The 23968-nt window shown below is 46.4% G+C and overlaps 1 protein-coding gene across 1 annotated transcript in view; it reads right to left on the bottom strand.

The window, feature by feature from the left end:
• Positions 1 to 23968, bottom strand: part of LOC311114528 (sperm-associated antigen 17-like) — a gene marked incomplete at both ends in the record, with an annotated part of 51702 nt that overhangs the window by 9655 nt on the left and 18079 nt on the right. Inside the window, 22 exons of the mRNA XM_084189777.1 lie at positions 868 to 981; positions 4100 to 4282; positions 4523 to 4656; positions 4767 to 4897; positions 5053 to 5198; positions 7217 to 7414; positions 7607 to 7764; positions 8224 to 8371; positions 8519 to 8736; positions 8927 to 9068; positions 9153 to 9319; positions 9398 to 9509; positions 9710 to 9897; positions 10084 to 10284; positions 10467 to 10628; positions 10725 to 10839; positions 11083 to 11313; positions 11454 to 11524; positions 11745 to 11938; positions 12179 to 12312; positions 12510 to 12580; positions 16291 to 16506. Of these exons, the coding sequence (XP_084045903.1) occupies positions 868 to 981; positions 4100 to 4282; positions 4523 to 4656; positions 4767 to 4897; positions 5053 to 5198; positions 7217 to 7414; positions 7607 to 7764; positions 8224 to 8371; positions 8519 to 8736; positions 8927 to 9068; positions 9153 to 9319; positions 9398 to 9509; positions 9710 to 9897; positions 10084 to 10284; positions 10467 to 10628; positions 10725 to 10839; positions 11083 to 11313; positions 11454 to 11524; positions 11745 to 11938; positions 12179 to 12312; positions 12510 to 12580; positions 16291 to 16506 (3434 nt within the window). The remainder of the gene's footprint in view (positions 1 to 867; positions 982 to 4099; positions 4283 to 4522; positions 4657 to 4766; positions 4898 to 5052; positions 5199 to 7216; positions 7415 to 7606; positions 7765 to 8223; positions 8372 to 8518; positions 8737 to 8926; positions 9069 to 9152; positions 9320 to 9397; positions 9510 to 9709; positions 9898 to 10083; positions 10285 to 10466; positions 10629 to 10724; positions 10840 to 11082; positions 11314 to 11453; positions 11525 to 11744; positions 11939 to 12178; positions 12313 to 12509; positions 12581 to 16290; positions 16507 to 23968) is intronic.

Below are 23968 nucleotides of genomic sequence, written 5' to 3' on the forward strand. Positions count from 1 at the left end.
TACAGCACCTGAGTAACAGAATACTACAGCAGCTGAGTAACAGAATACTACAGCACCTGAGTAACAGAATACTACAGCACCTGAGTAACAGAATACTACAGCACCTGAGTAACAGAATACTACAGCACCTGAGTAACAGAATACTACAGCACCTGAGTAACAGAATACTACAGCACCTGAGTAACAGAATACTACAGCACCTGAGTAACATAATACTACAGCACCTGAGTAACAGAATACTACAGCACCTGAGTAACAGAATACTTCAGCACCTGAGTAACATAATATTACAGCACCTGAGTAACAGAATACTACAGCACCTGAGTAACAGAATACTACAGCACCTGAGTAACATAATACTACAGCACCTGAGTAACAGAATACTACAGCACCTGAGTAACAGAATACTTCAGCACCTGAGTAACATAATATTACAGCACCTGAGTAACAGAATACTACAGCACCTGAGTAACATAATACTACAGCACCTGAGTAACAGAATACTACATCACCTGAGTAACAGAATACTACAGCACCTGAGTAACAGAATACTACAGTAACCGAGTAACAGTACACTACAGCACCCGAGTAACATAATACTACAGCACCTGAGTAACTTCATACTACAGTACCTGGGTAATACTGACATATTTGAGCAGGTCAGTAGCATGGACCTTCTCCTCCTCAGTACGTGTGTGTGTGTGTGTGTGTGTGTGTGTGTGTGTGTGTGTGTGTGTGTGTGTGTGTGTGTGTGTGTGTGTGTGTGTGTGTGTGTGTGTGTGTGTGTGTGTGTGTGTGTGTGTGTGTGTGTGCGTGTGTGTGCGTGTGCGTGTGTGTGTGTGTGTGTGTGATCGTGTACTTACTCACCAGGACCAGTTTGAGCAGGTCAGCAGCGTGGACCTTCTCCTCCTCAGTACGAGGGTCCTTCAGCTGCATCTTCTCTGACAGGTTCTCTCTCTGGACAACCTGCTCCATGTACTCCTACAAGACCAGGTACAGGAGGAGGACCACATGTTGAGAAAAGACCAGGTACAGGAGGGGGACCACATGTTGAGACAAGACCAGGTACAGGAGGGGGACCACATGTTGAGACAAGACCAGGTACAGGAGGGGGACCACATGTTGAGACAAGACCAGGTACAGGAGGGGGACCACATGTTGAGACAAGACCAGGTACAGGAGGGGGACCACATGTTGAGACAAGACCAGGTACAGGAGGGGGACCACATGTTGAGACAAGACCAGGTACAGGAGGGGGACCACATGTTGAGACAAGACCAGGTACAGGAGGGGGACCACATGTTGAGACAAGACCAGGTACAGGAGGGGGACCACATGTTGAGACAAGACCAGGTACAGGAGGGGGACCACATGTTGAGACAAGACCAGGTACAGGAGGGGGACCACATGTTGAGACAAGACCAGGTACAGGAGGGGGACCACATGTTGAGACAAGACCAGGTACAGGAGGGGGACCACATGTTGAGACAAGACCAGGTACAGGAGGGGGACCGCATGTTGACATACAGATTACACCACATACCAAACACATGCATGTTGTGATGGAACATCTATATTAAGATAGCCTAGCAGTTAGAGCATTGGGACAGCAACTGAAAGGTCTCTGGTTCGAATCCCTGAGCTGACAAGGTGAAAGAAATATGTTGATGTGCCCTTGAGCAAGGCACTTAGCCCTAACTGCTCCAGGGTCGCTGTTAATAATGTCTGACCCTGGCTGTGACCCTACTCTCCGAGAGTGTCTCAGGGGGAGTTGGGATATGCAACAAAACACATTTCCAATTCACACATGCATACAGTGCCTTGCAAAAGTATTCATTTCCCTTGGCGTTTTTCCTATTTTGTTGCATTACAACCTGTAATTTAAATGGATTTTTATTTGGATTTCATGTAATGGACATACAAAATAGTCCAAATTGTGAAGTGCCATGAAAAAAAATGTACTTGTTTCAAAGAATTCTAACAAATAAATAACGGAAAAGTGGTGCGTGCATATGTATTCACCCCCTTTGCTATGAAGCCCCTAAATAAGATCTGGTGCAACCAATTACCTTCAGAAGTCACATAATTAGTTAAATAAAGTCCACCTGTGTGCAATCTAAGTGTCACATGATCTCAGTATATATACACCTGTTCTGAAAGGCCCCAGAGTCTGCAACACCACTAAGCAAGGGGCACCACCAAGCAAGCGGCACCATGAAGACCAAGGAGCTCTCCAAACAGGTCAGGGACAAAGTTGTGGAGAAGTACAGATCAGGGTTGGGTTATAAAAAAATATCCGAAACTTTTAACATCCCACGGAGCACCATTAAATCCATTATTAAAAAATGGAAAGAATATGGCACCACAACATTTACATTTACATCATTTAGCAGACACTCTTATCCAGAGTGACTTACAAATTGGTGCATTCAACTTATGATAGCCAGTGGGACAACCACTTGTTTTGTATTTCTTTTTTTTTTTATGGGGGGTGGGGGAGTAGAAGGATTACTTTATACTATTCCAGGTATTCCTTAAAGAGGTAGGGTTTCAAGTGTCTCCGGAAGGTGGTCAGTGACTCCGCTGTCCTGGCGTCGTGGGGGAGCTTGTTCCACCATTGGGGTGCCAGAGCAGCAAATAGCTTTGACTGGGCTGAGCGGGAACTGTGCTTCCGTAGAGGTAGGGGAGCTAGCAGGCCAGAGGTGGATGAACGTAGTGCCCTCGTTTGGGTGTAGGGTCTGATCAGAGCCTGAAGGTAAGGAGGTGCCATTCCCCTCAGCTCCGTAGGCAAGCACCATGGTCTTGTAGTAGATGCGAGCCTCCAAGAGAGGGCCGCCCACCAAAACTCACGGACCAGGCAAGGAGGGTATTAATCAGAGGCAACAAAGAGACCAAAGATAACACTGAAGGAGCTGCAAAGCTCCACAGCGGAGATTGGAGTATCTGTCCATAGGACCACTTTAAGCCGTACACTCCACAGAGCTGGGCTTTACGGAAGAGTGGCCAGAAAAAAGCCATTGCTTAAAGAAAAAAATAAGCAAACACGTTTGGTGTTCGCCAAAAGGCATGTGGGAGACTCCCCAAACATATGGAAGAAGGTACTCTGGTCAGATGAGACTAACATTGAGCTTTTATGCCATCAAGGAAAACGCTATGTCTGGCGCAAACCCAACACCTCTCATCACCCCGAGAACACTGATAAGAGCGTCTGCTAAATGACTAAAATGTAAATGTAACACCATCCCCACAGTGAAGCATGGTGGTAGCAGCATCATGCTGTGGGGATGTTTTTCATCGGCAGGGACTGGGAAACTGGTCAGAATTAAAGGAATGATGGATGGCGCTAAATACAGGAAAATTATTGAGGGAAACCTGTTTCAGTCTTCCAGAGATTTGAGACTGGGACGGAGGTTCACCTTCCAGCAGGACAATGACCCTAAGCATACTGCTAAAGCAACACTTGAGTGGTTTAAGGGGAAACATTTAAATGTCTTGGAATGGCCTAGTCAAAGCCCAGACCTCAATCCAATTGAGAATCTGTGGTATGACTTAAAGATTGCTGTACACCAGCGGAACCCATCCAACTTGAAGGAGCTGGAGCAGTTTTGCCTTGAAGAATGGGCAAAAATCCCAGTGGCTAGATGTGCCAAGCTTATAGAGACATACCCCAAGAGACTTGCAGCTGTAATTGCTGCAAAAGGCGGCTCTACAAAGTATTGACTTTGGGGGGGTGAATAGTTATGCACGCTCAAGTTTTCTGTTTTTTTTGTCTTATTTCTTGTTTGTTTCACAATAAAAATTATTTTGCACCTTCAAAGTGGTAGGCATGTTGTGTAAATCAAATGATACAAACCCCCCAAAAAAATCCAGGTTGTAAGGCAACAATACAGGAAAAATGCCAAGGGGGTGAATACTTTCGCAAGCCACTGTATAATACACACTTGTACATTAGTGAAATAGGAGCAATATAAGCACCCACCAAATAATAATTATGATTATGGCCTGACATTGGACTATATCTGCTTCTACACTGGGTTAAAGCTGCTTTAATGGAGACGGCGTTAAAGAATCCACATAGCAGTGAGCTATAGTGCTGTACCCTGAGGCGTGACTCCAGAGTCCTGCGGAGTCGTCTGCTGACCGGCTGGTACTGGAGCAGCTGTCGGACCTCCAGGGTATCAGGACAGCTCAGCACGGGCCTGCAGGCCTCAGAAACAGGCTTCTCTCTCAGGGTCAGACCCCGGCCCAGGGTGGTCCCGAACGGAGGGCCTGGCGTCTTCCTCTGGGGGTGGTGGTGTACAGTAGATGTTTAAAGAACAGTTTTTTTAGGGCATAAAGTGGTTTATTTTATTATAATTTTGAAGGCATCAAAATCATCACACCCTATGACTAAAGTGTGTTTGTTTTGACCATGCATAAAATGACCTTAAATTCAAGTAAACGTGAAAACTAGCATGATTTGCTAATACTTTACGCGTCTATTTCAAGTGCATTTTCTCTTTCATTTTCTCTGTCTGTCTACCTCTACTGAGGGGAAGTTGTCCCAGCGGCGGGACTTGAGGTTGGTGGGGATGATATCCTTGTTTTGTTTCTGGATGACCCATCTGGACCACACGTCCTGAAGACAGGGTCTCAGCACCGTTATACCCAGCACACCTGCAGGACAGGGAGGAGACCACAGACGTGTCTATGGGTCAACAAGGAGGAAACACAGGTCTATGGAGGTAGAGTACAGCCAACATGATTGGAAATGGATGGAATCCTACCCTGTAGGTCTGGGAGGGGTTCTTTAAGCAGGGCGACAGCAGGGTCAGAGTAGTCCTCATACAGACGTTCCTCTACTGTCTGAGAGTACAGCAGCTCTGTGCCTGAACCATCCTCATGGGCCATGAACAACCTGGATGTTTATTATGGATATAGAGAATGAGAGTACCCATTATGCTTCAGCCCAGCTGGAACACTAAAGGGGTAAAAAGGTGCCTAACTGGGGGACATTGGAATAAAAAAACTAGTTACGCTGTACAGATGGGGAGCAGAGTTACTGAAGCCTACCTTGGAATGTGGACTTTACGTCCAATATAATGCTTGGCCAACTCTCTCTCTTCTGGATGCCCTCCTTCCTCCTCCATCTCTTCCTCCTCCACTCTGCTGTCCAGAGGGCTAGAGATCTCCACTGACGTCCGGCCATCCTTCATCACCTGCACACAGGAAGATTTGATACACTGATACTATAACTCCACCATGCCCTACAAATGCCCTATGAATCGTACAGTGATGTTTCCTAATCCACTTTGTCAAACAAGTTTTCAAAATGAAAATTCCCGGGGCTTGCAGAGTTCAGTGTATCGTACAATAATCCTCTGAACACTTGGCCTGATGGGAAAACAAACTGTCTGGAATCTCACCCTATTCCTTATATAGTGCACAAATTATGGTCAGTGCCTTATGCCCTGGTCCCAGATCTGTTTGTGCTGTCTTGCCAAATCCTATGGTCATCGTCAAGCCAAATGGCAAGACAGCACAAACAGATCTGGGACCAGGCTATAAGTAGTGCACTATATACAGTGAGGGAAAAAAGTATTTGATCCCCTGCTGATTTTGTACGTTTGCCAACTGACAAAGACATGATCAGTCTATAATTTTAATGGTAGGTTTATTTGAACAGTGAGAGACAGAATAACAACAACAAAATCCAGAAAAACGCATGTCATAAATGTTATAAATTGATTTGCATTTTAATGAGGGAAATAAGTATTTGACCCCTCTGCAAAACATGACTTAGTACTTGGTGGCAAAACCCTTGTTGGCAATCACAGAGGTCAGACGTTTCTTGTAGTTGGCCACCAGGTTTGCACACATCTCAGGAGGGATTTTGTCCCACTCCTCTTTGCAGATCTTCTCCAAGTCATTAAGGTTTCGAGGCTGACGTTTGGCAACTCGAACATTCAGCTCCCTCCACAGATTTTCTATGGGATTAAGGTCTGGAGACTGGCTAGGCCACTCCAGGACCTTAATGTGCCTCTTCTTGAGCCACTCCTTTGTTGCCTTAGACGTGTGTTTTGGGTCATTGTCATGCTGGAATACGCATCCACGACCCATTTTCAATGCCCTGGCTGAGGGAAGGAGGTTCTCACCCAAGATTTGACGGTATATGGCCCCGTCCATCGTCCCTTTGATGCGGTGAAGTTGTGCTGTCCCCTTAGCAGAAAAACACCCCCAAAGCATAATGTTTCCACCTCCATGTTTGACGGTGGGGATGGTGTTCTTGGGGTCATAGGCAGCATTTTTCCTCCTCCAAACACGGCGAGTTGAGCTGATGCCATAGAGCTCCATTTTGGTCTCATCTGACCACAACACTTTCACCCAGTTCTCCTTTGAATCATTCAGATGTTCATTGGCAAACTTCAGACGGCCCTGTATATGTGCTTTCTTAAGCAGGGGGACCTTGCGGGCGCTGCAGGATTTCAGTCCTTCACGGAGTAGTGTGTTACCAATTGTTTTCTTGGTGACTATGGTCCCAGATGCCTTGAGATCATTGACAAGATCCTCCCGTGTAGTTCTGGGCTGATTCCTCACCGTTGTCATGATCATTGCAACTCCACGAGGTGAGATCTTGCATGGAGCCCCAGGCCGAGGGAGATTGACAGTTCTTTTGTGTTTCTTCCATTTGCGAATAATCGCACCAACTGTTGTCACCTTCTCACCAAGCTGCTTGGCGATGGTCTTGTAGCCCATTCCAGCCTTGTGTAGGTCTACAATCTTGTCCCTGACATCCTTGGAGAGCTCTTTGGTCTTGGCCATGGTGGAGAGTTTGTAATCTGATTGATTGATTGCTTCTGTGGACAGGTGTCTTTTATACAGGTAACAAACTGAGATTAGGAGCACTCCCTTTAAGAGTGTGCTCTTAATCTCAGCACGTTACCTGTATAAAAGACACCTGGGAGCCAGAAATCTTTCTGATTGAGAGGGGGTCAAATACTTATTTCCCTCATTAAAATGCAAATCAATTTATAACATTTTTGACATGCGTTTTTCTGGATTTTTGTTGTTGTTATTCTGTCTCTCACTGTTCAAATAAACCTACCATTAAAATGATATACTGATCATTTCTTTGTCAGTGGGCAAACGTACAAAATCAGCAGGGGATCAAATACTTTTTTCCCTCACTGTACAGGGAACAGGGGTGTCATTTGGGACGCGTTTAGAACTGGCCCACCTGGAAGAGGTTCCCGTGGTGGTCTGTGACCTCACACAGTGTGTCTGAGGTGGAGGTGTGGTCCATCCTGTAGCTGCCTGGCTGCTCTCTGGGACTCCAGCTGGCCAGACTCAGGGTTGGGCTGTGCTCAGGGTCTGACCTGTACACACAACTACCGTCCTGGTTGATCAACAGCAGACCTACACTGGACGGGTACACCTAGAGGGGACACAGGGACATGGAGAGTCACCTAGAATGGATATAGCACCTCAGAACACAGTCATTTGGTAGACTCGTGAAAAGAAGCTTGGATCTTCTCCTCCAATGCGCTCTACATTTTGAGAAGGAGGTGGGAAGAGGACGGGAGGAATGGAGGAGGGACTTTTAGCATTCACCCCCGGTTTCTCTTACGTGGTAGGCTCCGTTGCAGGTGGCGGTGACGACGCTCCCGTCTCCAAAGAACACTTTGCAGGACCTGTCCTCGCTGAACATGGCTACCGTGGCAAACCCCAGCCGCTCCACCATCACCACCTTCTCCTTATGACAGACACTGCTGCTGGACCTCTCCCCTGGTAACACAACGTATACATTATCACACCACGCACCGTCCTTCCTACACACACTGTTGTCTCTGTCCTGGTAACACAACGTATACATTATCACACCACGCACCGTCCTTCCTACACACACTGTTGTCTCTGTCCTGGTAACACAGAATACACACTACTACTGTATCAGACCAGGTAGCAGTTAGTAGCATAGCCTTTAACCTGTGTTAATGTGTTGATGGGACCAGCCACAGAGAGTCACTCTCTCCTGGTACAGGGTTAGAGTTAGGGTTAGGGGTGTTGGGTACCTGTGTTAATGTGCTGATGGGACCAGCCACAGAGAGTCACTCTCTCCTGGTACAGGGTTAGAGTTAGGGTTAGGGGTGTTGGGTACCTGTGTTAATGTGCTGATGGGACCAGCCACAGAGAGTCACTCTCTCCTGGTACAGGGTTAGAGTTAGGGTTAGGGGTGTTGGGTACCTGTGTTAATGTGTTGATGGGACCAGCCACAGACAGCCTCTCTCTCCTGGTACAGGGTAGTGATCCTGGTTCCGTCTGCATGGTCCACGATCACCGTCCCGTCTCTGTCCAGCACAGATATCACCTTGTCCTCCCGCGTGATCACAACCTGCTCACACAGACAAGGCAGAAGAGCTACTTTTACATATCACACGTCTAGGAAGTCAAAATGTTGAAATCTGCAAAAGTAGCAAGAAAACTAAACTTTATTAACAACCACGTTGTTAGCAACCATGTTGCTGGTTGGTATGCTCACAGTTTGACTGACAGGGTCTGTGGCTCTGAAGGCCAGGACGGGGCCAGGGTCTGTGGTCTGGTCCCCCATGGTGGCTACTCTGTGTCCGGAGGGGCTGGTTGTGGTCCAACAGACCCCCTGTCTGGCCTGGGTCTGGCCTGACGACCTCTGGTCCTCCCTGGGCTCGGGGTCACTTTGACTCTGGTCAGCCCCCAGGCTCTGCTTGGAGCCCAGCTTACCTGCTCACACACATAACTCCTCATCTCTCCTTTCCCTTAGTCAAGCACCGACACTCAACAACACTAAAGGTTGTGAAGCCAATAGATTTCAGACTGACACAGTACAAGTCTAATAGGAAGACACTTCAAATATATCAAAGACCAAAGGATATAGATGAAGGTCCATATCATTTGTTGGAGATGTGTTCACCCTTCTTGTCCTTGCTGTCTTTTCTCTCTGGTGTCTGAGTCTCCTTCACTACCTCGTCCTCCTTAGCAACGGGTTCAGGAGGAGAGGAGATGATGGGTCCGGACTTTGTACTGGTACTGACGGAACTGTCTGCAAACAGCACCTACACACAGACAGGGAGGAGCTTAACGTGTGTGTGTGTATGTGTATGTGTATGTGTGTGTGTGTGTATTCTGTTTACCAGTACCTGTGTTGATCCGTCTCTCATGTACTTGACCACGGTGCCCTGACCAGTGATGACCCTAGACAGCTCACTGTGTAACGATGGGTCTGTGAGGTGAAGCTCTCTACTGTCACTGCAGTGTAGGGGGAAACTCTGTCTCACCAACACACACTGACCCTCTGGAGTACTGCCTACAGTACACAAAACTACAGTTACACAAACACTGTATGGACACACACACAGAGAGACACACACAGACACACACTGACCGTCTGTATCATCACTGAGGAACTGCAGCAGCAGACCACTGGGGGTGGAGACGTTTAGTCTCTGGAACGGAGCACTGCCAGGTAATGCTGCCTGACTCTCACTCTCTCTGGTCTGGCAGGGGACAACACAGCCAACAACATCAAGGGAATTATAGACAGCAGGTAGGTAAATAGAAAGAAAATAGATGATAAGAATATAACGTTGTAATATTGATATCAATGATATTACATTATCAACAACAAAACACTAACTGAACAGATGCTGTGGAAACTAAATGCATCTGTTTGTGACGGTCGATAGTCTGGATTCACCTGCTCCTTTTCCTCTCTGGGTGTTGGGGACTTGTTGGTCTCTCTGGGCGGCTCCACCCCCTTGGAGCTGTGGGAGGAGTTGAGTTTCTTATTGGAGAATGAGGAGGAGAGGAGGGTCGAGGGGGCGGGGGAGAGACTGGAGTCTGTGGGCATGTCCAGATCAGAGTCCTGACCAGCCTGCATCTCACCTACAGACACGTCAACAACCAGACAGTCACATTAAAGGTAGACTCAGCGATAAGACATCACCACACACAACAACATAGGGACCATACTGGGTCCCCATAACAGGAACAGTACACCAAGTGGTTTAATGACAGAGAAACAGACAGAATATGTCAAGACATAATCAGGCGATGATGTTAGGTGTTCACCCTGCTCCCCAGTTGGGCCGTAGCGACTGTAGGAGAGGTGGATGCCGTTGTCCAGCACAGCTGAGAAGGAGCCCAGCCTCACACTCTTATTGGCCGGACTCTGTGTCTCCATGGGGACCGCGTGGTGTCTGTTTGGCTGGGTGATGTGGGTGTAGAAATGATGCTTGTCCTTCATTACACACACTTTGATGAGCGTCGACCCTGGTAACAGAACACATGCTGTGTTTACACAGGCAGACCAATTCTGATCTTTTTTAGACGTATTGGTCTTTTGACCAATCACATCAGATCTTTCAGAGCTGATATGATTGGTCAATAGACCAATTAGTGTAGAAAAGATCAGAATTGGGCTGCCTGTGTAAACACAGCCTTAGAGAAGCAACGCGTGATGAGAGTCGACCCTGGAATCAGAACACATTTAGAGAAGCAACGCGTGATGAGTGTCGACCCTGGAAACAGAACACATTTAGAGAAGCAACGCGTGATGAGCGTCGACCCTGGAAACAGAACACATTTAGAGAAGCAACGCGTGATGAGCGTCGACCCTGGAAACAGAACACATTTAGAGAAGCAACGTGCGAACAAAAGAGAGCGAAAGTGTGTATCGTAATAGTGGTGTGTGTGTGTGTGTGTGTATTCACCCTGCACAAAGTGGATGGTCTCCACCTGGATGTGGCCTCCGTCAGAAGGGTATAGGGAATGGAGCTGGCCTGAGACCTGGATCAGCTGCCCCTCCATGCTGTACCCAGTGAAACCCTACACACACACACATAGTATTATTTAAGGTCAGCATTCTCTTGATATTGTTGCAGCAGATACTTTTTCAATGAAAGACAACATGCCATAAGAGCACATTAAAACATGATCTATCTAGTATCTGCTGTGACTATATCACTATATCTCTTCAACCAGAAAAACTGTTTACAACCACAAAATGTCATTATGAACGTCTAACGCCACATTTTGACTGTTGATTTTAAAGGGTGTTTATAGCCTCACAGTGAAGACGTCGGTAGGCGACTGCAGCTCTGCTCTCTGGCCTCCAGGGGTCCCCACAGCCAGGTCAGGGGTCTTGCTCACGTCCTCCCTGCTCTTCTTAGTGGTCGAGGGGGTGGTTTTCTTGTTCTCCCTGGACGAGTCGGCGCGCTCCGCTCCCTTCCCACCTTTATCTTTCTTAGCTTTCTTCACCTGTTCCTCCTCCTTCTGTCTGCTCTGCTCTATCTTCCACGCCTGGAGAGAGAGCAGTTTGTAGAGAACACGACAAGCACAAACACAATCATTTTATCAGTATGTATGGAAGATATTTCTGAAAATCATGAAATGAATCCCACTATAAAACGGGGTGGGAGACAACAAGACAGAGTACGTACTTTGAGTGAGTATTCTCTGATGTACTGGTCTGGAGGAGGTTCCTCTGGGATAGGAGACTTGGCTGGGGAGGCTTCAGGTGGACAGGGACACAACACTTCCATCACTGGGGGACTGTGGCACTGTAACTACTAGTACTACTGTTAGAATAAGTGCTTTGATGTTTTTCATTTATCGTAATCTATGTATCAACGTTAATGAGTATTTATGTTATACCCCATGGATTTCAGCCTGTATTCATGATGTGTGGGTATCAGTAGAATATGAATGTGAACACTCCACTGCTTCCTTACTTGCAGTGTGTTTTGGTGAGACAGTGTCCTTCTTGGTGCCCTTAGCCGACTCTGTCCTGCCTTTCTCTGAGGAGTCAGACGGGGTGGGCCCTCTCAGTTTGTCTGCCTCTCTCTTGGCCTGCAGAGCTAGCCACTTGTCCTCCTCCTCCTTGGTCCAGTCAGATATAGAGTCTGCCACGTGCTCAAGGTATTTCCTGACAACAGAGAGGGAATGGTGGAAAGCCTTTGGATTTTAATAAATACACTCCCCACCGTAAAAGAAAACTGCATCCAAATCCTAAACAGTACCCACAGTCTAATGTAATCTGTACCTTTATCGTTTTGTAACCCAAAAATAAATCAACTAAATGGGTTTGAAGAAAATATACCTCCAACTGTTAAACAACTGATTTATAGCAAACATGTTTTTTTTTTGTGTTTTTTTACAGCTGTACCTGAACCCGACGTTGGTATGGAGGGCCATGTCCCATAATTCCTTGCACTGGCGCTGAGGGCTCATGGGATTGTGACAGACGATGAACAGGGTGTTGTCCAGACTACCACAGAAGGTGTCCATGCAGCGGTAGGACTGAGAGACAGACTGGAGAATCTAAAGCAAGACAACATGTTGTGTTGTTTCCCTACTGATCACAAACGGTTGCAAAAAGGAGCCAGAAATTAGAAGGTAAATAACTACAATAAATGTGAGTATTGATTAATATAGACCTGGGGAAAGACATTGGCATTGTGGTGCTCAGTATAGTGCCAGTCTCTGAGCGATCGCACCCGGCTTCTCTGGATCTCAGTCACATCTACTACATCAGACAAACTCTCCTCTGATTCATCCTGGTGGAACGCTGCAGAGGAAACATGTTTTATTAGCTATTATTTCAAAGATACAAAGACAGGAACAATAAGATGTATCAGATCATCAACAATAGCCTGGTTGCAGATCTGTTTGTGCTGTCTTGACAACTCCATTGCTATCAGACCAACAGATCTGGTGGTATACTAGTCTGGATTCAGACCAACAGATCTGGTAGTATACTAGTCTGGATTCAGACCAACAGATCTGGTAGTATACTAGTCTGGATACAGACCAACAGATCAGGTAGTTTACTAGTCTGGATTGAGACCAACAGATCTGGTAGTATACTAGTCTGGATTCAGACCAACAGATCTGGTAGTATACTAGTCTGGATTCAGACCAACAGATCAGGTAGTAGACTTGTCTGGCATTCAGACCAACAGATCTGGTAGTAGACTAGTCTGGATTCAGACCAACAGATCTGGTAGTAGACTAGTCTGGATTCAGACCAACAGATCTGGTAGTAGACTAGTCTGGATTCAGACCAACAGATCTTCAGACCAACAGATCTGGTAGTAGACTAGTCTGGATTCAGACCAACAGATCTGGTAGTATACTCATCTGGATTCAGGCCAACAGATCTGGTAGTAGACTAGTCTGGATTCAGACCAACAGATCTGGTAGTAGACTAGTCTGGATTCAGATCAACAGATCTGGTAGTATACTAGTCTGGATTCAGGCCAACAGATCAGGTAGTAGACTTGTCTGGCATTCAAACCAACAGATCTGGTAGTATACTAGTCTGGATACAGACCAACAGATCAGGTAGTAGACTAGTCTGGATTCAGACCAACAGATCTGGTAGTAGACTAGTCTGGATTCAGACCAACAGATCTGGTAGTAGACTAGTCTGGATTCAGACCAACAGATCTTCAGACCAACAGATCTGGTAGTAGACTAGTCTGGATTCAGACCAACAGATCTGGTAGTAGACTAGTCTGGATTCAGACCAACAGATCTGGTAGTAGACTAGTCTGGATTCAGACCAACAGATCTTCAGACCAACAGATCTGGTAGTAGACTAGTCTGGATTCAGACCAACAGATCTGGTAGTATACTCGTCTGGATTCAGGCCAACAGATCTGGTAGTAGACTAGTCTGGATTCAGACCAACAGATCAGGTAGTAGACTTGTCTGGCATTCAAACCAACAGATCTGGTAGTATACTAGTCTGGATACAGACCAACAGATCTGGTAGTAGACTAGTCTGGATTCAGACCAACAGATCTGGTAGTAGACTAGTCTGGATTCAGACCAACAGATCAGGTAGTAGACTAGTCTGGATTCAGACCAACAGATCTGGTAGTAGACTAGTCTGGATTCAGACCAACAGATCTGGTAGTAGACTAGTCTGGATTCAGACCAACAGATCTGGTAGTAGACTAGTCTGGATTCAGACCAACAGATCTGGTAGTAGACTAGTCTGGATTCAGACCAACAGATCTTCAGACCAACAGATCTGGTAGTAGACTAGTCTGGATTCAGACCAACAGATCTGGTAGTAGACTAGTCTGGATTCAGACCAACAGATCTGGTAGTAGACTAGTCTGGATTCAGACCAACAGATCTTCAGACCAACAGATCTGGTAGTAGACTAGTCTGGATTCAGACCAACAGATCTGGTAGTATACTCGTCTGGATTCAGGCCAACAGATCTGGTAGTAGACTAGTCTGGATTCAGACCAACAGATCAGGTAGTAGACTTGTCTGGCATTCAAACCAACAGATCTGGTAGTATACTAGTCTGGATACAGACCAACAGATCTGGTAGTAGACTAGTCTGGATTCAGACCAACAGATCTGGTAGTAGACTAGTCTGGATTCAGACCAACAGATCAGGTAGTAGACTAGTCTGGATTCAGACCAACAGATCTGGTAGTAGACTAGTCTGGATTCAGACCAACAGATCTGGTAGTAGACTAGTCTGGATTCAGACCAACAGATCTTCAGACCAACAGATCTGGTAGTAGACTAGTCTGGATTCAGACCAACAGATCTGGTAGTATACTCGTCTGGATTCAGGCCAACAGATCTGGTAGTAGACTAGTCTGGATTCAGACCAACAGATCTGGTAGTAGACTAGTCTGGATTCAGATCAACAGATCTGGTAGTATACTAGTCTGGATTCAGGCCAACAGATCAGGTAGTAGACTTGTCTGGCATTCAAACCAACAGATCTGGTAGTATACTAGTCTGGATACAGACCAACAGATCAGGTAGTAGACTAGTCTGGATTCAGACCAACAGATCTGGTAGTAGACTAGTCTGGATTCAGACCAACAGATCTGGTAGTAGACTAGTCTGGATTCAGACCAACAGATCTTCAGACCAACAGATCTGGTAGTAGACTAGTCTGGATTCAGACCAACAGATCTGGTAGTATACTCGTCTGGATTCAGGCCAACAGATCTGGTAGTAGACTAGTCTGGATTCAGACCAACAGATCTGGTAGTAGACTAGTCTGGATTCAGATCAACAGATCTGGCAATATACTAGTCTGGATTCAGACCAACAGATCAGGTAGTAGACTAGTCTGGATTCAGACCAACAGATCCGGTAGTAGACTAGTCTGGATTCAGACCAACAGATCTGGTAGTATACTAGTCTGGATACAGACCAATAGATCAGGTAGTAGACTAGTCTGAATTCAGACCAACAGATCTGGTAGTAGACTAGTCTGGATTGAGACCAACAGATCTGGTAGTAGACTAGTCTGGATTCAGACCAACAGATCTTCAGACCAACAGATCTGGTAGTAGACTAGTCTGGATTCAGACCAACAGATCTGGTAGTATACTAGTCTGGATACAGACCAACAGATCTGGTAGTATACTAGTCTGGATTCAGGCCAACAGATCTGGTAGTAGACTAGTCTGGATTCAGACCAACAGATCTGGTAGTAGACTAGTCTGGATTCAGACCAACAGATCAGGTAGTAGACTAGTCTGGCTTTCAGACCAACAGATCTGGTAGTAGACTAGTCTGGATTCAGGCCAACAGATCTGGTAGTATACTAGTCTGGATTCAGACCAACATATCTGGTAGTAGACTAGTCTGGATTCAGACCAACAGATCTGGTAGTATACTAGTCTGGATTCAGACCAACAGATCTGGTAGTATACTAGTCTGAATTCAGACCAACAGATCTGGTAGTATCCTAGTCTGGATTCAGACCAACAGATCAGGTAGTAGACTAGTCTGGATTCAGACCAACAGATCAGGTAGTAGACTAGTCTGGATTCAGACCAACAGATCTGGTAGTAGACTAGTCTGGATACAGACCAACAGATCTGGTAGTAGACTAGTCTGGATACAGACCAATGTGTCAGAGTAAAAAAAAAAAAGAAGCTGTTTTTAACACGCAATTGCATTTAGAATTGTTATTTGTTGCGCAATGACTAGGCTTACAAAAGCAGGTTTCACTCCAGTAACCTACAGGCTTTTTGAGGAGCTACTCTGGCGCTGTCTGACAGGTGGTAGGATATTCCTCTCCTCCAACTAGGCTCTGTATGCCGTGCGCCTGTGATAAATAAGATGCATGACGACTAACGAAAATACACACCAATTTAATTCCACTAAATTATACAAATTAACCTATAGACCGATAAGCATGACCGGTCAAATGTATTTTCGGCGGCTAACCGATTAATGGTTAAGCGTTAACATCCCTAGTGTCAGAGTTCATAGCAACATCTGTACCTTGTGTCTTGTTGCTGTGTCTGAGGTAGTTCTTGGCGAAGCTGACAGGGTCGTCCCAGGGCAGGCAGGTAGGTTGAGGGGAACCAGCAGAGGTCAGTAGGCCCCCCTCCTCCAGCTGGGTCAGGGGCATGCTCTCAAACACAAACTGTCTGATCACTCTCTCCACCTCCGGCCAGCTCAGAGACTCTGTATAGACACCCATCAGAACAACACAGGCTGGAACGGAATGGTTTCAACAACATCAAACACATGTGTTTGATGCAATTCCATTTGCTTCGTTCCAGCCATTATTATGAGCCGTCCTCCCCTCAGAGGCCTCCACTGCAGAACACAACACCACACTATATGGATAGGTATAGAGCTATATAGATAGGTATAGAGCTATATGGATAGGTATAGAGCTATATGGATAGGTATAGAGCTATATGGATAGGTATAGAGCTATATAGATAGGTATAGGGCTATATGGATAGGTATAGAGCTATATGGATAGGTATAGAGCTATATGGATAGGTATAGAGCTATATAGATAGGTATAGGGCTATATGGATAGGTATAGAGCTATATAGATAGGTATAGAGCTATATGGTATAGAGCTATATGGACATGTATAGAGCTATATAGATAGGTATAGAGCTATATAGATAGGTATAGAGCTATATGGATAGGTATAGAGCTATATGGATAGGTATAGAGCTATATGGATAGGTATAGAGCTATATGGTATAGAGCTATATGGATAGGTATAGAGCTATATAGATAGGTATAGGGCTATATGGATAGGTATAGAGCTATATGGATAGGTATAGAGCTATATGGTATAGAGCTATATGGATAGGTATAGAGCTATATAGATAGGTATAGAGCTATATGGATAGGTATAGAGTGATATGGATAGGTATAGAGCTATATGGATAGGTATAGAGCTATATGGTATAGAGCTATATTGACATGTATAGAGCTATATTGACATGTATAGAGCTATATTGACAGGTATAGAGCTATATGGATAGGTATAGAGCTATATGGATAGGTATAGAGCTATATGGACATGTATAGAGCTATATGGATAGGTATAGAGCTACAGTGGGGAGAACAAGTATTTGATACACTGCCGATTTTGCAGGTTTTCCTACTTACAAAGCATGTAGAGGTCTGTAATTTTTATCATAGGTACACTTCAACTGTGAGAGACGGAATCTAAAACAAAAATCCAGAAAATCACATTGTATGATTTTTAAGTAATTAATTTGCATTGTATTGCATGACATAAGTATTTGATACATCAGAAAAGCAGAACTTAATATTTGGTACAGAAACCTTTGTTTGCAATTACAGAGATCATACGTTTCCTGTAGGTCTTGACCAGGTTTGCACACACTGCAGCAGGGATTTTGGCCCACTCCTCCATACAGACCTTCTCCAGATCCTTCAGGTTTCGGGGCTGTCGCTGGGCAATACGGACTTTCAGCTCCCTCCAAAGATTTTCTATTGGGTTCAGGTCTGGAGTCTGGCTAGGCCACTCCAGGACCTTGAGATGCTTCTTACGGAGCCACTCCTTAGTTGCCCTGGCTGTGTGTTTCGGGTCGTTGTCATGCTGGAAGACCCAGCCACGACCCATCTTCAATGCTCTTACTGAGGGAAGGAGGTTGTTGGCCAAGATCTCACGATACATGGCCACATCCATCCTCCCCTCAATACGGTGCAGTCGTCCTGTCCCCTTTGCAGAAAAGCATCCCCAAAGAATGATGTTTCCACCTCCATGCTTCACGGTTGGGATGGTGTTCTTGGGGTTGTACTCATCCTTCTTCTTCCTCCAAACATGGCGAGTGGAGTTTAGACCAAAAAGCTCTATTTCTGTCTCATCAGACCACATGACCTTCTCCCATTCCTCCTCTGGATCATCCAGATGGTCATTGGCAAACTTCAGACGGGCCTGGACATGCGCTGACTTGAGCAGGGGGACCTTGCGTGCGCTGTAGGATTTTAATCCATGACGGCGTAGTGTGTTACTAATAGTTTTCTTTGAGACTGTGGTCCCAGCTCTCTTCAGGTCATTGACCAGGTCCTGCCGTGTAGTTCTGGGCTGATCCCTCACCTTCCTCATGATCATTGATGCCCCACGAGGTGAGATCTTGCATGGAGCCCCAGACCGAGGTGATTGACGGTCATCTTGAACTTCTTCCATTTTCTAATAATTGCGCCAACAGTTGTTGCCTTCTCACCAAGCTGCTTGCCTATTGTCCTGTAGCCCATCCCAGCCTTGTGCAGGTTTACAATTTTATCCCTGATGTCCTTACACAGCTCTCTGGTCTTGGCCATTGTGGAGAGGTTGGAGTCTGTTTGATTGAGTGTGTGGACAGGTGTCTTTTATACAGGTAACGAGTTCAAACAGGTGCAGTTAATACAGGTAATGAGTGGAGAACAGGAGGGCTTCTTAAAGAAAAACTAACAGGTCTGTGAGAGCCGGAATTCTTACTGGTTGGTAGGTGATCAAATACTTATGTCATGCAATAAAATGCAAATGAATTACTTAAAAATCATACGATGTGATTTTCTGGATTTTTGTTTTAGATTCCGTCTCTCACAGTTGGAGTGTACCTATGATAGAAATTACAGACCTCTACATGCTTTGTAAGTAGGAAAACCTGCAAATCAGCAGTGTATCAAATACTTGTTCTCCCCACTGTAGATAGGAATACTTGCGAAAGTATTCACCCCCCCTTGGCATTTTTCCTATTCTTCAAGGCAAAACTGCTCCAGCTCCTTCAAGTTGGATGGGTTCCGCTGGTGTACAGCAATCTTTAAGTCATACCACAGATTATCAATTGGATTGAGGTCTGGGCTTTGACTAGGCCATACCAAGACATTTAAATGTTTCCCCTTAAACCACTCAAGTGTTGCTTTAGCAGTATGCTTAGGGTCATTGTCCTGCTGGAAGGTGAACCTCCGTCCCAGTCTCAAATCTCTGGAAGACTGAAACAGGTTTCCCTCAAGAATTTCCCTGTATTTCGCGCCATCCATCATTCCTTCAATTCTGACCAGTTTCCAAGTCCCTGCCGATGAAAAACATCTCCACAGCATGATGCTGCCACCACCATGCTTCACTGTGGGGATGGTGTTCTCGGGTGATGAGAGGTGTTGGGTTTGCGCCAGACAGAGCATTTTCCTTGATGGCCAAAAAGCTCAATTTTAGTCTCATCTGAGCAGAGTACCTTCTTCCATATGTTTGGGGAGTCTCCCACGTGCCTTTTGGTGAACACCAAACGTGTTTCTTATTTTTTTCTGTAAGCAATGGCTTTTTTCTGGCCACTCTTCCATAAAGCCCAGCTCTGTGTAGTGTACGGCTTAAAGTGGTCCTATGGACAGATACTCCAATCTCCGCTGTGGAGCTTTACAGCTCCTTCAGGGTTTTCTTTGGTCTCTTTGTTGCCACTCTGATGAATGCCCTCCTTGCCTGGTCCATGAGTTTTGGTGGGCGGCCCTCTCTTGGCAGGTTTGTTGTGGTGCCATATTCTTTCCAATTTTTAATAATGGATTTATCCATGGGATGTTCAAAGTTTCGGATATTGTTTTATAACCCAACCCTGATCTGTACTTCTCCACAACTTTGTCCCTGACCTGTTTGGAGAGCTCCTTGGTCTTCATGGTGCCGCTTGCTTGGTGGTGCCCCTTGCTTAGTGGTGTTGCAGACTCTGGGGCCTTTCAGAACAGGTGTATATATACTGAGATCATATGACAGATCATGTGACACTTAGATTGCACACAGATGGACTTTATTTAACTAATTATTTGACTTCTGAAGGTAATTGTTTGCACCAGATCTTATTTAGGGGCTTCATAGCAAAGGGGGTGAATACATATGCACGCACCAGTTTTCCGGTATTTATTTTTTATAATATTTTGAAAGTTCATTTCACTTCACCAATTTGGACTATTTTGTGCATGTCCATTACATGAAATCCAAATAAAAATAATTTAAATTACAGGTTGTAATGCAACAAAATAGGCAAAACGCCAAGGGGGATGAATACTTTTGCAAGGCACTGTAGATAGGTATAGAGCTATATAGATAGGTATAGAGCTATATGGATAGGTATAGAGCTATATGGATAGGTATAGAGCTATACGGATAGGTATAGAGCTATACGGATAGGTATAGAGCTATATGGATAAGTATAGAGCTATATACGGTGACCTTCTCCCCTACCTCACCTCGCTGATCAACTCATCCTTGACCGCTGGCCATGTCCCTTCCGTCTTCAAGAGAGCGAGAGTTGCTCCCCTTCTCAAAAAACCAACACTCGACCCCACTGATGTCAACAACTACAGACCAGTATCCCTTCTTTCTTTTCTTTCCAAAACTATTGAGCGTGCCGTCTTTAGCCAACTCTCTTGCTATCTCTCTCAGAATGACCTTCTTGATCCAAACCAATCAGGTTTCAGGACTGGTCATTCAACTGAGACTGCTCTTCTCTGTGTCACGGAGACTCTCCGCACTGCTAAAGCTAACTCTCTCTCCTCTGCTCTTGTCCTTCTAGACCTGTCTGCTGCCTTTGATACTGTGAACCATCAGATCCTCCTCTCCACCCTCTCCGAGCTGGGCATCTCCGGCGCGGCTCACTCCTGGATTGCGTCCTACCTGACCGGTCGCTCCTACCAAGTGGCGTGGCGAGAAGCTGTCTCCGCACCACGTGCTCTCACCACTGGTGTCCCCCAGGGCTCAGTTCTAGGCCCTCTCCTTTTCTCCCTATACACCAAGTCACTTGGCTCTGTCATATCCTCACATGGCCTTTCCTATCATTGCTACGCTGACGATACACAACTAATCTTCTCCTTTCCCCCTTCTGATAACCAGGTGGCGAATCGCATCTCTGCATGTCTGGCAGACATATCAGTATGGATGACGGATCACCACCTCAAGCTGAACCCTGGCAAGACGGAGCTGCTCTTCCTCCCGGGGAAGGACTGCCCGTTCCATGATCTCGCCATCACGGTTGACAACTCCGCTGTGTCCTCCTCCCAGAGTGCGAAGAGCCTAGGCGTGACCCTGGACAACACCCTGTCGTTCTCCGCCAACATCAAGGCGGTGACCCGCTCCTGCAGGTTCATGCTCTACAACATTCGGAGAGTACGACCCTGCCTTACACAGGAAGCGGCACAGGTCCTAATCCAGGCACTTGTCATCTCCCGTCTGGACTACTGCAACTCGCTGTTGGCTGGCCTCCCTGCCTGTGCCATTAAACCCCTACAACTCATCCAGAATGCCGCAGCCCGTCTGGTGTTCAACCTTCCCAAGTTCTCTCACGTCACCCCCCTCCTCCGCACACTCCACTGGCTTCCAGTTGAAGCTCGCATCCGCTACAAGACCATGGTGCTTGCCTATGGAGCAGTGAGGGGAACGGCACCTCTGTACCTTCAGGCTCTGATCAGTCCCTACACCCAAACGAGGGCATTGCGTTCATCCACCTCTGGCCTGCTGGCTCCCCTTCCTCTGCGGAAGCATAGCTCCCGCTCAGCCCAGTCAAAACTGTTCGCTGCTCTGGCACCCCAATGGTGGAACAAGCTCCCTCACGACGCCAGGACAGCGGAGTCACTCACCACCTTCCGGAGACATTTGAAACCCCACCTCTTTAAGGAATACCTGGGATAGGATAAAGTGTTCCTTCTAACCCCCCCCCCCCCCCCCCAAATTGTAAAGTGGTTATCCCACTGGCTATAGGGTGAACGCACCAATTTGTGAGTCGCTCTGGCTAAGAGCGTCTGCTAAATGACGTTAATGTGCCCTTGAGCAAGGCACTTAACCCTAATTGCTCCTGTAAGTCGCTCTGGATAAGAGCGTCTGCTAAATGACTAAAATGTAATGTAAAATGTAATAGTGATGCACACTCAAGTTTTCTGTTTTTTTTTCTTATTTCTTGTTTGTTTCACAATAAAAAATATTTTGCATCTTCAAAGTGGTAGGCATGTGGTGTAAATCAAATGATACAAACCCCCCAAAAATCCATTTTAATTCCAGGTTTTAAGGCAACAAAATAGGAAAAATGCCAAGGGGGGTGAATACTTTCGCAAGCCACTGTAGATAGGTATAGAGCTATATAGATAGGTTTAGAGCTATATGGTATAGAGCTATATGGATAGGTATAGAGCTATATAGATAGGTATAGAGCTATATATATAGGTATAGAGCTATATGGATAGGTATAGAGCTATATGGATAGGTATAGAGCTATATGGATAGGTATAGAGCTATATGGTATAGAGCTATATAGATAGGTATAGAGCTATATAGATAGGTATAGAGCTATATATATAGGTATAGAGCTATATGGATAGGTATAGAGCTATATGGATAGGTATAGAGCTATATGGTATAGAGCTATATAGATAGGTATAGAGCTATATAGATAGGTATAGAGCTATATATATAGGTATAGAGCTATATGGATAGGTATAGATGTCAGGGTTCAGACAGACGACCAGAGGACCACAATTGCGTCACACCAGAAAGTTTATTAAACTTAAGGGAAAAGGGAAATAGGGAGTGAATGAAGGCTCCAGGGGTAACAGGGATCCCGTCCAATGTGCTGGGTCTGTGCCCCCCCCAGTGGCAGCGATGCGTCCTATGAAGCCGGTGGTGGGTGGTCCAGAAGTCCTGGGGGGGGGAGACACAGACACAACAGGGCGGAATGAAACAAGGCAGCAGTACAGTTCAAGGGAAATCCAAAATACGTAGTAGCAAGGCAGAAGGCTGGTCAGAGTTACCGGGATTGAAGAGTAGTCAGGAGTCGTAATGGCAGAAGCAGGTCTGGATCTCCTGAGGCAGAAGAGAATCCAAAAAACAGGCAGGTCCGGGGTCACAAAACCAGGGTGAGCCAGAAGCGCGAGCAAACAGGTTCCGGGTGTGAGCTTTGCAGACGATCTGACACCGGAGAGCTGAAAGACAGGGCCTTAAATACTGGGAGAGGTAGTGGGTAATGCAGCGCAGCTGGCAGAGTAATTAGAGCAGAGCAGAGCAGGGACAGGTGGAGCTAGTTAGGCTGAGTAGAGAGAGTGGTGAGCAGAGTGGAAGAAAATTAAGGTGGTAACCCGGTGGAGTGAGAGGCCCATGACAGAACCCCCCCCCCAAGGGACGGCCCCAGAAGTCCCAAGAGCAACACCACGCCGGGCGGGAGGAGGGGAGCCGGAGGAGGGCTAGAACTCCTCCGAACGGTCCGAGTGAACGTCCTCATCCTCGGAGGAAGCCGGAGGGCCGTGGTCGGGAGATGGGACAGGTCCCGAGACAGGATCAGGCACAGGACAGGAAGCCGAGCGGGCAGGACGGTTAGGGACCCCTCTGGGGCGGCCCCTACGGATTGCAGGTTGATCAGGATGCCGTTGGTGGAAAGCGGTGATGAGAGTCCTATCCACAATCCGACTAGCTGGCACCCAGGTCCTTTCCTCAGGTCCATAGCCCTCCCAGTCAATGAGGTACTGGAGACCCCTACCCCTCCGTCTGGACCGAAGCAGGCGGCGGACGGTGTAAACCAGACCACCATCGACGAGCCGTGGAGGAGGAGGACCAGGCGCAGCAGGGACCAGCAGACTCTCATGGATGGGCTTAATCTTAGACACATGGAAAGTGGGGTGCACCCTCAGGGAATTAGGCAGTTGGAGCCGGACAGCAGTTGGGCTAATC

The sequence above is a fragment of the Coregonus lavaretus genome, assembly GCF_964263955.1.
Source record: "Coregonus lavaretus genome assembly, contig: HAP1_SCAFFOLD_591, whole genome shotgun sequence".
In the NCBI taxonomy this organism is placed as follows: domain Eukaryota; kingdom Metazoa; phylum Chordata; class Actinopteri; order Salmoniformes; family Salmonidae; genus Coregonus; species Coregonus lavaretus.